Here is a 16,461-nt window from a genome sequence, read left to right on the forward strand (position 1 = left end):
CTTCGACCCCCATATCCTTTTTATCTATGACCCCATTCTTCTGTTCCTTTTTGCAGCAAAATTCCTCATAAGAATTATTTATACTCACTGTCTCCATTCTTCTCCAAAACTCTCTTTAACCTACTCCAATAAGGCCTGAGTCTAAAAGCATTCTATCAAAGTGCTTGTCAAAGTCACCAATGGTCTCAAAACTGCAAAATCCAAAAGTCAATTTTCAGTCTCATCTTCCATGACTTACTTAACTGGTATATGGCATAGATGATTAATCCTTCCTTTTTGAAATACCTTCTTCACTTGGTTTATAGGACAGTACTCTTCTTTGGTTCCCACTTCCTATCTCCGTGATTGTTCTTTTGCTAGTTCTTCCTCATCTTCCTAATCTCTAACATGCTGGGATGCCCACATCTCAGTCTGGAGTTCTTTTCTTTTCTCTATCTATACGTATTTCCTCTAGGTCATTTTATCAAGTCTCATGGCTTTAATTATTAATTATGAGCCGATGGTGTCATGATTTCCAGATCTATATCTCTAGCCCGGACATTCTCACAGAACCACCAATAGTCATAGATCCAACCACCTACTTGACATATCCAGACAGATGTTTAACAGTGATCTTAAACTTAACATGCCCACCACCCCAAGCTCCTAATTTCTTCCTCTTGTAGTCTTTCTCTATAAACAGAAACACCATTCCTCCAGTAACTCAGGTCAAAAACCTTCATATCATCCTACATTCCCACAATCCTGGTCTAAGCCATCATCTTCTCTTGCTTGGATAATTGAAAGAGCTTCCTAAATCATCTCCCTATTTCTGTTGTTATCTGTTATTATTCTTGGTTGTCTATTCTAGTAGCCACAAGGTAGACAGTTTTACTCATTTGCCCCAAACCCTCCAGTCACTTTCTATCTTATTTCAAGTAAAGGTAGAAATCCTTATTCTAATGGCCTACAAGAATCTTTATCACTGACCTTATCTCCTACCACCTTCTTCCTTCTTCACTGTGCTGTAAACACACATTCTCCTTGCAGTTACTTGAACATGCCAGGTATACTCCCTCCTAAAGTCCTCTGTCCTAGTTTCCTCTACCTTGAATGCTCTTTCTCCAGATATTTGCAAAAGTTGCTTCCAATCTTCTTCAAGTCTCTACATGAATGTCATTGTTACCAGGGATGTTTTCCCTGACTACTCTATATAAAACAGCAACCTTTTTTACACCACCATGGCCCTCCTAGCCTTCTACAAAGCACTCACCACATCTTTCATTTTTATATTTACTTCTTTATTTTCCTCTTAGAATATAAGCTCCAAATAGCAGGGACTTAGTTTATTTTGCTTACTTAGTTTATTTTGTTTAGTATGGCACCTAGACATGGTAAGGCATTTAACAAGTATTTGTTGAAGAAACGATTAAGATCATAGAGGTCAAAGTAAAAACTTTAATTTGTATGATTTCAGCCAAAACTGAAGAAAACAAGAGGCCTATAGCTTAAATAATTCAGCGGATGGAGAGCTCATTCAGTAATCGGTAACAGTAGCTTCTATAAAAGTCTCCTAGGAAAGGGACTATCCTTTCACTGGTATTAGTTGTAAACACTATAAAATATTAATGTAAAAATTATAAAAAAAAATCACTTTCCACTTTCAGAGAATAACCCATTTATTTGGTATCAACTTACGTTTTAAAACATGGGTCACCAGACATCAGTTGCATACTGATCAAAACCTAGACATAAGAAAAACAAACACTGTGACTATAAAGAATCTCTTGAGTGCAAAAACCATATTCTCCTAGTCCATGCATCCCACACAGCACCTTGTCCAATATTTTCTATTTAGAAAGCATTAAATAAATGATGCTGAGTTACATCCAATATTAAATTACTGCTCTACATAGACAGATTAAAATCATTTTTAATGTTCAAAACCTTTTAAGTACAAAAGTCAGAGTAGAAAAGATAGAAATAAGAAGCAAGTGCTTGTTGCAATCCTGTGGGTGTGGCTGTATTAAACTAATTCCTATGGTGCTTATGTGTCTGGAAACATTTTCCCCCAACTTGCCATGTTGGTGTCTTAAGGGATGCTGGTTGCTGGTCTCTAATAGCAGAAAGCTTCTGAGCTTTGCCTCAGTTTAATATCAGGATTTAAAGATTTCCTAATGCTTTCTGAAATGCTGCTGTTCTCTACCTGCTCACTACTTAAAAAAATATATTTTTTATTGATAAATCTTAACATACAAATATTCTTAACATACAAACATTCCATACGTGGTGTACAATCAATGGCTCACAATATCATCACATACTTGTGTATTTATCACCATGATAATTTTTTAGAACATTAGCATCACTCCAGAAAAAGAAATAATAAAGACAAAAGAAACAACTCACATTCCATATTCCTTACCCCTCCCTCTCATTGATAACTAGCATTTCCATCTACCCAATTTATTTTAACCTCTGTTCCCCATATTATTTGTCCATTTTTTAACCATATTTTTTATTAATCTGTCCATACCCTAGATATAAGGTTGTTTACTAATCTTTATCATGAGTTGAGAATGTACTATGTGCCAAGCACGAGAAAAGTATTTTCAATGCATTATTTCATTTAATCTTCACTACACCTATAAGACAGAGATACTTTCATTTTAAGCCCAGGGGGTATAAGTGATAATTTCAAGGTTAAATAATGAATTGAAGGGAGAATTGGGATCTGAATCCATGACTGAATAATGCCAAAACACATGGTCTTAATGAATAACAATATATTTATTTTACTACATGGGTTTTACCTAATGGCTGACATATATTCTTATATGACCTCATTTCATTTTTATCTCTTCTCTCCACTGCTTCCACTACTATTCTCTTTTCCTTTTTTCTTTAATTGCCAAGAATATCAAATATGTGACCTATACTTAGTATGCTGATTTCCTTATCAATTCTTTCACAGAACCCTACAATCTGGTTTCCAACTCCATTTAAACAGAACTCCTGAATATCTTAGGAAGAAGATGGAAATGGCCAACGCTTTTACAAAATTTTGTAAAGACAGTGGGTAGAGGGCCTGAGAAATTATTTTGTTTATATTTTAAATACACTAAACCGTTTTGGAGATATCAAAACTGTCTGTTTAAACATTGATGAGGATGGTTCATTAGAGGGAGAGATAATGAGAAGAGGGGATAATACAAGATGCATAGAGCTTGATTAGGTGAGCTGTGGATTTTAGTACCCAAGAGGAAGGACTGACTTCTCACAGGAAAAGACACCCTTCATTTATTGTAATAGGAAGCAGAAAGGAAAACAAGGCTGGAGAGGCAAACAGAATTGTAAATTCTGTTGTAAGAAGCCGAGGGAATTTGAGTTTAATGGCTTCTATTTTCTAAATAATGGATAAGGTAAGGCCATTAGCTGAGAGCAGGAGTGGTATGAAGACATGAGGAAAAAGAAGGTATGAAATTGAATATCTAGGAAATTGTATAGTATGATTGCTGGATGTTGGTGAGCATGACTACAGTAACACTACATAGTTTGGTTCTGTAATCTTCAGCAATGTTCAGCAACTAAGACACACACCCAAATAAAAGAAATAACTGAGTTCAAATAGGGCTGGAGATTATTCAGGGGAAAGCAAAATAGACAGGAACAAAGAACAAAATGTTAAGGTGTGTTCATCTCTGACCACTGAATCTACGCTAAACAAAGAATGAAGTGAAAACAGGTGGGGACTGATAGTGAAAAACTAAAGTCATAAAGTGGTAAGGTTAAATATGGCATGGGTAATAGAACAAGAGGGCTGGAGGCATAAGAGAAAGTGATAGGAGAGAGGAATACATTAAATTGGAATTTTGAAGGTGGTGGCTTCTAGTGGTAAAAAAGTCTAGAGTAAACCCATGGTGGCAGGAACTAACATGAAGAAGAAAAGGTTGCAGGAGGTGGAGATTTAAGGAATTGAGAATCATTAGGCACATAAAAGATGAGCTAGAAAGAGAATATTCAGAGGACAATCCACTTGTTTAGATCATTCACACAGATGGTAAAGCAACCAAAAAAAGATGACAGGAGAGGAATGGAGAGAAAAACTGAGACAGGAGCTACATTCTCAATGAACAGGAGAGAAGAAGTGATTAGACGGTTAGGAGATGACAGAATTTAGGAAGGGAGAGTGTTAGTTGAAAGGTATCATCTTCAAAAGGGTATTTGTTTTGGGGGTGGGGGATGGGCAGGCTCTGAGAAGGGGGTATGGTTTTTGCAGGCCAATGGTGGGGAAATGATGTAGAAGAATGAATAGGGAGTCAGAAGGAAACTACTGCATGAGCTGGACCTGAAGAATGTGGGGATCTGAAATTTAAAAGTTATCTCAACTCCCAATGCAAACACCATACTTCAAAAAATGTTTTCTTCATATATAAGAAAAACAAAGAAAACAAATTTAGGAGTTTGTTCAAGATCTGTTTAAGAATGAACAATGTAGTCTTTGAATATGGTGCTCAGAAATATGGGGACGCTATAAACATTTCAAAGTTTTGTAGCGGATATATATATTCTTCTCTATATACTCACAGCACCAAACGTAGTCTTTGAATATGGTGCTCAGAAAGCATGATAACATGAAAAGATCACTGGATTGGGTAGTATAAGGTATACATTCTGGTATCAGCTATGCCCCTGACAACTTTTGTAAGATACAACCTTCTGAGTCTCAGCCTCCTCATATATAAAATGGGAATAATATATGCCTTGTCTATCTCATAGAGGTTGGTGAAAACGCTATGAAAATTGTTCAGAGTTATACTGAGATAAACTACAAAACGAGCATACTGTGCTCTGAAGTTTATACCATGATACTTTTCTAACTTCCTCCTTGTCTTCTTTTACATGTTCCTCTCTATTTCAACTACACATCTCTCCATTTTTACAGCTACCAAATTTGCTCAAGGGATAGACTGGCTGTAATAACAACTTCATGTGTTTTCACATCTTCAGAGCTAAACATTTACTGCAAAGTGTGGAAACTGTAAATACAGGGTAATTCTTTATTCCATTAACTTCTGACCATCCAGTTTTAATTCATAATTATTTTCCTTTCTATTTCTTATGTAATTTACCATCACAGGGTAATAACTAAAATAGAGAAAAAAAGATTTATCCAGTGAGTTTTACTATATGTCAGACACTTTACAAACATTTTATTGTTTCATACTCCCACCAACTCTATGATGTATACATTATTATGTCTGTGATCACTAGATACATGACTGTTAATAGTATTTGGTAACAACAGGGCAGATATCCAGAAGTGAGTTTTCCACTTGATACTTCACTAGTTACAAGAAAATCCAGTGACTTGTATATACCTATTACAGGTGCTTTGGAAATTTGGGGATGCTATAAACATTTCAAAGTGTTGTAGTGGATATGTATATTCTTCTCTATATACTCACAGCACCAAAGAGACACCCCTTAGGATCACAGTGGTCAACACTTGTTACTTTTCATTCCTTCTGTGATTTGGATAGGTTTTTGCCCTAGGTGGTGAGTATTTCAGGGATGTGGTCAGCTTATGATCTTAATACTGATATATACCTTTGCCTTGACAAGATATATCTATGCTTAAAGGTAAAGAATTGCATTTTGCTGACATGTAAATCTTGAACCATGCTTACTTTCAGAATGGAATTATCCTGTCTTGTATTTTTGGTATCATAGCCTTCCAGTAAACAGCGACGAGTGGTATTTCCAGATCCAGCAAACTCTGCCAGGTTCAGATCTGCAAAGCCCAGCTAGGAAAAGAAAGAGAATTATATTAATAGAATATCTACTAGGCTTCTATCATATCCTCCTTAAAATAAACACTCAACCCATGTCCTAGACCATTTTTCTCAAATTTCAGTCATTTTCAAGTTTTTGCTATCTTAATACCTGTTTGCTAAAATCCCTCATTTATTATACAAATTTATTACTTAATTCTATTCTTGTCTTAAGCAATAGGATCTTTGAAGTAACAGATTTGATGTGCTAAATATATTTTTCTACACACATTACAATAAAGATAACTGTTAAAATAACATATATTAAACACTAAAATCATTGCAAGTAGCAGTAATTTTTGCATGGTTACTCTGGTCTCATTGCCTTTTTTAGGGATCCAACTAATCAGCAGAAAAAGCCTGAATGTGTCTAGCCTGGAGGCACATCCAACTGAACACATTAAAGATAACGTGATTACTTAATTATACATTATCAACATGGCCTATTTCATATCTAATCCTCTCTCTCTGAACCTCCAACACATCCTTTCCCATCTTCACTTTCCGCTGACAACTTTGTTTCTTATTTCACTCAGAAAATAAAAGCAATCAACAGAACACTTAGAGTTAAGGAGGATTTTTGGACAATTGCAAAGTAAGATGATTCAGGAATGAACTGGCAAGAACTGTTGGAATTAACCATTTTCAAATGGTGCAGTAGTTCCTCCAGGGTGAGCAGAAGGAAAAAGGCTGGTAGTAAATATTGGTGAATTTTACCCTCCATGCAGTGGTTCCCATCTTCTACGCCCCAAATGCGTGTTAGGCAGCAGTGGGGACTGCAGCCTTGGCTCCTGGGGTAGTTTGCTGGTGCCAGGGAGGGTTAGAAGGACCTAGGCCTCTAACATCCAGAAGTGTGTGGTCTCATCACTGAGCACTGCTCTTGATCAGCTACTTCAGAGAGCTGTAGGACCAACTCTGTGGGCAGACATTGTTCCAATGCTTCTCAGGCAAAAGTGGCAAAGAAGTCTTCGCTTTTTTTTTTCTCCCTCTCTTTTTTATTTCAATTTTCTTTTTGGTAGCAAAAATAGCTTTGAAAAGTAAAAAATTAATGGCAACAAAAACCTAGCAATCCCAGAGGAGAGGAAGACCAACATCTCCAGGCGATGACAACACAATACTCAGAATGTTCAATGCTCAACCAAAAAATTACAAAACACAGGCAGAAATAAGACAGTATGGCCCATTCACAGGAAAAGAAAATTTTCCAGAAATCATCCTGACGAAGCTAGAGTTTCATTGGAAATTCAACTGCCTGACAAACGTTCAGTGAGCTAAAGGAATCCTTATACAAAGAACTAAAGGAAATTAGGAAAATGTTATCTGAACAACATAAAGAGATAGATATTATAAAAAGGAACCAAAAATAAATTATGGAAGCTTCAAAGTACAGTAATCGAAATGAAAAAACTCATTAGATGGCTTCAACAGCAGATATGAAAAGGCAGAAGAAAGTATCAGCAAACTTGAAGACAAGAGAATTGAAACTATCCAGTGTGAGACTGAGAAAGAAAAAATCATGAGAAAAATAAACATAGCCTGATGGACCAGTGGGACACCATCAAGTGTACCAACATAAACATTATTGGGTCCCAGAAGGACAAGAGAGAAAAAGGGAGAGAAAAGTATTGAAGAAATAATGGCTGAAAACTTCCCAAACCTGATTAAATATATGAGTATATACATTCCAGGAGCTCAACGAACACCAAGCAGGATGGACGGTAAGAGATCTGTAACAAGGCACATTAGAGTGAAGTTGTCAAAGTTCAAAGACAGAGAATTGTGAAAGTAGTAAGAGAAGCAACTTGTTACATACAAAGGATCTGCAATAAGATTAACAGCAGATTTCTCATCAGAAACCACAGAAGTCAGTAGACAATGAAATGGTATATCTAAAGTTCTTATAAAAGAAACCGTTAACCAAGAATTCTCCATCTGGCAAAAATATCTTTCAAAAATGAAGGAAAGTAAGACATTTACAGTTAAACAAAAGCTGAAAGAATTCATTATCAGAAGACCTGTCCTATCAGAAAGGCACAGGGAGCCCTTCAGGCTGAAATAAAGGGGCACTAGATAGTAACTCAAAGGCATTAGGAAAAATAAAGAACATTGGTAAAGTAAACTATAGAGGTAAATATAAAATTCTGCATTTTTGTACATTTGGTTTGTAACAGTTTTCTTCTTCTCTATATAACTTAACAGGCAAATATATAAAATAACATTTTAAATCTATGTTAATAGGCATACAATGTGTAAAGACGTAATATGAAACAAACACAATATAAAGGGGGAGGGGAGGAGATATATAGGAGTAGAGAGTTTGTATTCTATTGAATTAGGTTGGTACTAGTCAAACTTGGTTGTTTTCAGTTTAAGCAGTTCATTGTAATTACAAAGGTAATTACAATTAAATGCTAACAAATTAGAAAACTGGGAAGAAATGGGTAAATTTAGGCACACCAGACAAAGATTTTTAAAAATCCCCAATATACTCAAGGAAATAAAGGAAAATACAGAGGAATAACTAAAGGATATCAGGAAAACAATGAATGAACAATACAAGAATCAAATAAAGAGACAAATTTAAAAAGTAATTAAACAGAAATACTGGAGTTGAAAATCAAAATAACTGAAATGAAAATTCCTTAAAAGGATTCAACAACTCATTGGAGATCTCAAAAGAAAGAACCAGTGAACCCAAGATGAAACAATTGAAATGATTCAGGCTGAGGAGCAAAAAAGAAAAAAGAATAAAAAAGGTCAACAGAAACTAACAGACCTGTGGGGCACCATCAAGTATACCAATATATGAATTATTAGAGTTCCAGAAGGAGAAGAAAGACAGAAAGGGGCATAAAGAATATTCGAAGAAATAATGACAGAAACTTCCCAATTTAAGGAAAGATTTATGTATGCACATTCAAGAATCCCAGAACCCCAGACAGGATAAACTCAAAGAAAATAACACCCAGACATATAGTAATCAAGCTGTTCAAGGACAAGGAGAAAGTTGAGACTTTCTTTCAAAAATGAGGTGGAGATTAAGACATTCCCAGATAAAAGCTGAAGGAATTTATCACCACAACACCTGCACCAAAAGCAGTGCTAAAGTGAGTTCTTCAGACTTAAAGGAAAGGAGAGTAGATAGTGGATCGAAGTGGCATAAAGAAATAAAGACCTTTGGTAAAGGCATCATATGGATAGTTATAAATGCCAGGACAGTTATATATATATATATATATATATATATATATATATATATATATATTTATACACATAAATATATATGTATATATATTTTTTCTTTGCATGGGCAGGTACCAGGAATTGAACTTGAGTCTCCGGCATGGCAGGCGAGAACTCTGCCACTGCGCTACCATTGCCTGCCCAGGATAGTTACATTTTATATATATATTGGTATGCTACTTCACTTCCTACTTCTTACAGGTGCTAAAATGCAATTGCTTTAAAAAGGAATGATAAATCTATGATTTTGGACATACAATGTACAAAGATATAATTAGTAAGAAGTATAGAAAAAAGGTAAGGAGAAGGGAGGGATTTAGGACCAATGTGGTATACACTATTGAAGCAAAGTTGGTATCAAATAAAAAATTATTGCTATATATTTAAGATGTTAACTTTCAACCCCATGGTAAACGCAAAGAAAATATATGAAAAATATAGCCAGTAAGAAGTGAGACAGGACAGGGCTTAATATGGTACAATACAAAAATGCAAACAACTTAAGGAAAAATTAAAGGTCAAAAACAGATGTAAAACTTGCAAGAACTAAGAAGCAAAATGGCAGAAGAAAGTCTTACATTAACAATAGTTGCTTTAAATGTGAATGGATTAGATAGCTCGAGATTGCCCCTGCTCCATAGAAAGGACAGGAGGGCGACTGAGGTGGCAATTTGGGACTGCAGCTGACCTGGGAGAGCTTTCTGCACCACATAGGGCAGCCCTAGTTGCAGAGGCTGAGGAACTGAGAGGGAGAAAGCCGGAGTCTGGCGCAGAGGCGTGGAGCACCCGGGAGTGCATGGATGGAAGCCGGAGAGTAGGAAGTAAGCCAGGCTGCGGGCACACTACCCTCACCAGCACAGCCCAAGGACTGGCGACTCACCTCATACCCCATGCACCCGAACCCTGTTACCCCTTCCCCACCAGCTCCCAGTGCATGTACCTGCCATACACTCCCACCCCAAGTGCAGCCCAACTCACCTCTCCTGTACCCCTTCCGAGCACTACCTTTCCCTCCCTGCTCGCTGTAGGCTGTTGCCAGCGCATAATGGCTGCAGGCACTAACCTCCATACCCAGGTTACCCCTACTCCACTGCCCAGAGTGTTGTGCAGCCTCACCTGGCTCCACCTGAGCTCTGCACATCAATTTACTGCACTCCTAGATCCACGTATGCTCACAGGCCCATAATCACATCTTTCAGTTCTGGGAACCTCAGTGTATAGCAGGACTAGAACTGCGTATGCACATGGCCCTCAGCCACACTTCCCAGCTCTGAGAAAGTGCTGACTTGCGCACCCAGGTCACATCTGCCACCAATCCACAAAGGCACAACACTGACCTGCTGCCAGAGCTCTACGAATGTGCCCAAAGGGCCTCATGCCTTAGACCAGCGCACACCAGGGTTAGGCCCCCCAGACTTGTGCACCCACACAGCTACATCCTCCCTGGCCACTGGGTGCCCACGTTCACAAACATCAGTGTAACATCCCCAACCTGTGCCTATACATGCCCTGAAACAAATCACCATACTGAGTGATCCACCTTGTACCCTGCTCCCTGCTGTACAACTATCCTGCAAACACAAGACCTTAGACTACTGAAAGCAATCAACTCCCAAAGTAAATCAATCAAGATATTTACATGCTATGAAGACAGCAGAAGATCACTAAGCATATCACAATGCCGACAGATATAGCCCTGCCTAATGACCAAATTAAAACACCAGAGGAGACATAGACGTTGGAATAACTAATCAGTTGTTTATACAACTCTACTTAACAAAATAAGTGGGATAGCAAATGACATAAAGGAAATCAAGAAGACAGTAGAAGAGCATAAAGAGGAATTTGAAAGAATAAACAGAAAAATAGCGGATATCACAGAGATTAAAGACTCTGTTGATCAAATAAAAAACATACTGGAGGCACACAACACCAGATCTGAAGAGACAGAAAAAAGAATAAGTGATATAGAGGACAGGATAACTGACTTCAAAGACTCAAAACAACAAATGGCAAAAAAGATGGAAAAACTTGAATTGGATCTCAGGGAAATGACAGTCAAAACAAAGTGCACAAATATAAGATTCATTGGTGTCCCAGAAGGAGAAAAGAGGAGTAAGGGGCTAGAAAAGTAGTTTAGAATATAATGGAGGAAAACTTCCCAACCCTCATAAAGGGCATAAATATACAAGTCAAAGAAGCCCAATGAACTCCAAAAAAGAACAAATCCAAATAGGCCTTCCCCAAGACACATACTAATCAGTCTGTCAAATGTTGAGGAGAAGCAGAAAATCCTGAAAGCAGCAAGAGAAAAAAAATTTACCACATACAAGGGAAACCAAATAAGACTCAGTTCAGACTACCCGACTAGCACCATGGAGGCGAGAATGCAGTGGCATGATATATTTAAGACCCTGAAAGAGAAAGACTTCCAGCCAAGAATTCTGTACCCAGCCAAACTGTTATTCAAAACTGAGGAGGAAGTTAAAGTTTCCACAGACAAAGAAGTCCTGAAAGAATATGTCATCAAGAAACCGGCTCTACAAAAAATACTAAAAGGAGTTCTGCCGCTGAAAAAAAAAGACAGGAGATGTAGGTCTGGAGGAGGGCACAGAATTGAAGAGTACTACTAAAGGTAATTTAAAGAATACAAAGAGATAAAGGGAAAATAATATATAGATCTGACAAATAAAATAAAAAAGACAAGATGGTGGAATCAAGAAACGCCTTTTCAGCAATAACTTTGAATGTTAGTGGGCTAAACTTACCAATTAAAAGATACAGATTGACAGAATGGATTAAGAAACGTAAGCAGCTATATGCTGCTTACAAGAGACTCATCTTAGACTCAAGGATACAAATAGACTGAAAGTGAAAGGACAAAAAAAGATTTTCCATGCAAGTTGTAACCAAAGGAAGCAGGAGTAGCTATACTAGTATCGGACAAAATAGATTTTAAATGTAAAGACATCACAAAAGACAAAGGACACTATATACTAATTAAAGGGTCAATTCACCGAGAACATATAAGAATCATAAATGTTCATGCTCCCAATCAAGGAGCTCCAAAGTACATGAGACAGACATTGGCAAAACTGAAGAAAGCAATAGACATTTCAACGATAATAGTAGAAGACTTCAATACACCACTCTCCTCTATAGACAATAATCAGATGGAAGATCAATGAGGAAATAGAGAAGTATAATACAGAACATAGGGGACTCAGAGATACATAGAAGCTAGAGATGGGTGAACTGTTGGCTATAAACTCCAATGTAAGGGAATAGATAGGAGTGAAGGTGGTTCTTTAGTGGGCCTATAAGTACCATATTGAAGATGAACAAGATTGAAAGGGATTGTATAGACCTACATGTTTCACTGACTAACACTAGAAATATGAATAAGTTCTCACAAGAATTACTTCAAAGATATGATTCTTGTACAAAGAATTTTTAAGTCCAGAGCACAGAGAGAAAACTGCTATTGCACACCATGAGCTATGCTCAAAAGGAAACCAACAGCACTACCACAGCAACAGCAGAGGTAAATAATGGGGGGAGGAACAAGAGTTAAGAGGAAGTTTAGATTTCCTATTTGGTGAGCATGTGTTTATTTCTCTTGGGAACAATGAAATTATTTAAAATTGAGAATGTTGATGGACTGTGGACACCACATGATGCCTGATCAATGCAGGTAGCTGAAGGATGTACTGATGGAGAAGTAGATTGGTGAACAATGGTGAATATTTCTGAAAGAAGGTTATGCTACTACAAAAAGGAACAAAGTTGTGAGGTATGCAACAATGTGAATGAACATGTGGGACACTTGGTGAAACAAGATAAGACGGAAACAAAAGAACAAGAACGGTATGGGCACCTTTAGAAAATGCTTATAAGAAAACAGGGGCCTAGATTGTAAGCTTTTAGAGCAGACACATTAAGTCCAGAGTGGTGATTATTATTTCTGGATTTTGAGAGACTGCTTTATATATATAACCTGATATTTAGAGATAAGACCAAAGCCGAAAAGGTTGGGGTAAAGTAATTCAGAACACAGGGTTAAGGAAGACAGGGTCTATATTTTAGAACCTTACACATACTCTTTGAGACCAATGGAAGAAAGGTTTATTTGGTTTGGAACTGAAATTTTCTGTAGTGCATAATTTAATTCAACCTATCTTTATAGCTCATTTGATCAAGTGAAACACAAGGGGCCCAGAATAAGAAAGAGGTCCTTTAATCCTGTATAGATTATTGTAATGCCTGGATACATCCTAGAGTATATTAAAAAGATAATAAAAAAGTATTGGCAAAGTCCCCTGAGGGATGTGAGAGAGAATATGGAATTATTAAACCTTACCATCAAGGAATCCCTGATACTGTGTCAAACTTTAGGGACACCCAAATCAATAGCCATGTCCTCAATCATGAGGCTTACTCTTGTGAAGCTTATGTAGGTAGCGGAGAGGATTAGATTACCTATAGGCACGCCTAAGAGTTAAATCTGGAGGACTTCTTTTGTTACTTAGATGTGACCTCATTCTCTCTAAGCCCAACTCTGCAAGTGAAATCACTGCCCTGCACCCTACAAGGGAGATGACTCCCAGGGATGAATCCAGACTTGGCACTGTGGGAGCAACAATTCCATCCTGATGAAAAGAGGGAAAAGAAGTGTAACTAATAAAGTATCAGTGGCAGAGAGAGTTCAAATAGAGTTAAGAGGCTACTCTGGAGGTTGCTCTTACGCAAACTTCAGGTAGGACCTTGTTACCTATCATAACCTGCCAAACCCCAACCAGGACCATTCCAGCCAATCCTAAAGAACACCTAGGGCAATATATAAGATTCCACAAGGGTTCCACACACTGGAGTAACTTGTCAGAAACCTACAACCTCCAGAAAGGTCCCTGGTCCAGAAAAGTCCTGAAACCTAACCCAGCCTCTTCAAAACATCAGATAGTTCATCTCCCTACCCCATATTAGTGACAGACCCATCCAATATGAAAAATTTAGAATGGCCATAGCCCAAACACCCCTAAAGAGAGGGATGGAAAGATCAAAGGTGATGGTTGAGTTATACATAGAAGATAGGATTTAACAAATGAATATGACTGCCGAATCATTACATTGATATTTCTTTTAGTCTCCAGTATCTTAGAGAAGCTAAAAGTAAAAACCTAAAATTGTGGAATTGTAACTGATGTCAAACTCTGAAATATGTTCTACAACTAATTTGTTGCTGTGCTTTGAAATTTATAGCTTTTTTGTATTTATGTTATTTTTCACAAAAAAAGAAGGGAAAAAAGGCGATTGTGATGATAAAAAAATATTTAAGCCCTCTAGCCTCCTATATTCTGGAGCAGCTAGAAGGAAAAATAGGAGACGATTGTATAGTAGCCCACGACAAACTCTGAGATCTGTCTTGTAACTACTTGCTGAAGAATGCTTTGAAAACTATTGCTTTTTTATTTCTCTGCTTTGTATATATGTTATACTATACAATAAAAAAGTTAAAAAATAAAAAAAAGTGAATGGATTAAACTCACCAGTCAAAAGACAGAAATTGGCAGTATGAATTTAAAAGCACGACCCAACTATATGCTGTCTACAAGATACATTAAATTCAAAGGCATAAGCAGACTGAAAGTGAAAGGATGGAAAAAAGATATATCATGCAAGCAGTAAGCAAAAGAGAGTAGGGGTATCTACACTGTTATCGGATTAAACAGACTTTAAGTCAAAAAAGGGTGCTACGAGGGTCAAAGAAGGTCATTATACTTCGATAAAGGGGTCAATTCAACAAGAAGACAGAACAATTATAAATATATGCACCTAATAATAGAGCCCCAAAATAACTGACAGATGTAAAGGGAGAAATATACAGTCTACATTAATAGTAAGAAACTTTAATATACCACTTTGTATAATTGAGAGAACATCTAGACAAAAAAATCAGTAAGAAAATAGGAGACTTAAATGTTACTCTAAACCAACCAGACATAAAGACACTTTACCCAACAGTATCAGAATACACATTTTTCTTGAGTGTACATGGATTATTCTCTGGAATAGACCATATCTTAGGTCACAAAGCAAGTCTCAATAAATTAAAAAATATTGAAATGATACAATATATTTTCTATGACCACAATGGAATGAAGCTAGAAATCACTAACAGATGGGGATGTGGAAAATTCAGAAATATGTAGAAATTAAACAAGTCTTTAAGAATTAATGGGTCAAAGTAGGATCACAAAGGAATTAGGAAATACCTTGCGGAGAACGAAAATGAATACACAACATACCAAAACTTATGGGATGCAGGAAAGGCAGTGCTGAGAGAAAAATTTATAGCTCTAAATGCTTACATTTAAAAAGAAGAAAGATCTCAAATAGAGACCTAACCTCAGAACTGACAGATCTGGAAAAAGAAGAGAAAACTATACCTAAATCAGGCAGAAAGAAGGAAGTAACAAAGACTAGAGCAGAGATTAATGAAACAGAAAATTAAAAAAAAAAATAGAGAAAACCAATGAAACCAAAAATGGGTTTTTTAAAAAAGATCAATAAAATCAACAAACCTTTTTTTGAATGACAAAAGAGAGAGAGAGCTTACAAATAACTAAATAAGAAATGAAAGGAGAGACATTACTAATGACCCTACAGAAATAACAAGGATTATAAGAGGATACTATGAACCTCACTGTGCGCCATCAAGTTAGATAATGAGGATGAAATGGACAAATTTCTAGAAATATATAAACTATTTGCACTACTCCAGAAGATCTCAATGACCAATAATAGGTAAAGAGGTTCAGTCAATAATAAAAAACTGCACAACAAAGAAAATCCCATCAGATGGTTTCACTGGTGAATGTTACTCACATTCCAATAAGAATTAACATCAATTCTTCTCAAACTCTTTCAAAAAACTAAAGAGAAACACTCCTTAACACATTCTAAAGAGGGCAACACACCTTAATATCAAAGCCAGATGAAGGTACCACAAGAAAACAAAATCACAAACCAATGTTCCTTATGAACACAGATGCAAAAATGCTCAATAAAATATTTGTAAACTGATAAACTTCCATATTCCTTCCCATTTTCCTCCATCATTATCGCCACTGCCATAACTTCTTGCCTGTTCTATGCTTGAGCCTCTCCTTCTGTGTACCCCTATAATCCCATTCTCTGCATGAAAGCCAGAGAGCTATTTTTAAATTTGATAAATCAGATCATGTCACTTACCTGCCTAAAGTTTTCAAAAGTTGCTGCAGGGTACTTGGAATAAATTCTCAAAAAGTTGCCATGGCCAAGGGAGATGACTCCAGGGATACGTCTGGCCCTGGCACCATGGGATTACAATGCCACTCTGACCAAAAGTGGGGAAAGAAGGGTAACT

General features: G+C 36.8%; 1 protein-coding gene across 1 annotated transcript in view; it reads right to left on the reverse strand.

Annotated features, from left to right (window-relative positions):
- The window catches only part of EEIG2 (EEIG family member 2), a 92,688-nt gene that overhangs the window by 23,461 nt on the left and 52,766 nt on the right, over positions 1 to 16,461 (reverse strand). The window contains exons 4-5 of the mRNA XM_077120062.1: positions 5,670 to 5,786; positions 1,678 to 1,724 (exon numbers count right to left, since the gene is read on the reverse strand). Of these exons, the coding sequence (XP_076976177.1) occupies positions 1,678 to 1,724; positions 5,670 to 5,786 (164 nt within the window). The remainder of the gene's footprint in view (positions 1 to 1,677; positions 1,725 to 5,669; positions 5,787 to 16,461) is intronic.

Source organism: Tamandua tetradactyla, chromosome 11 (genome assembly GCF_023851605.1).
Source record: "Tamandua tetradactyla isolate mTamTet1 chromosome 11, mTamTet1.pri, whole genome shotgun sequence".
NCBI lineage: Eukaryota > Metazoa > Chordata > Mammalia > Pilosa > Myrmecophagidae > Tamandua > Tamandua tetradactyla.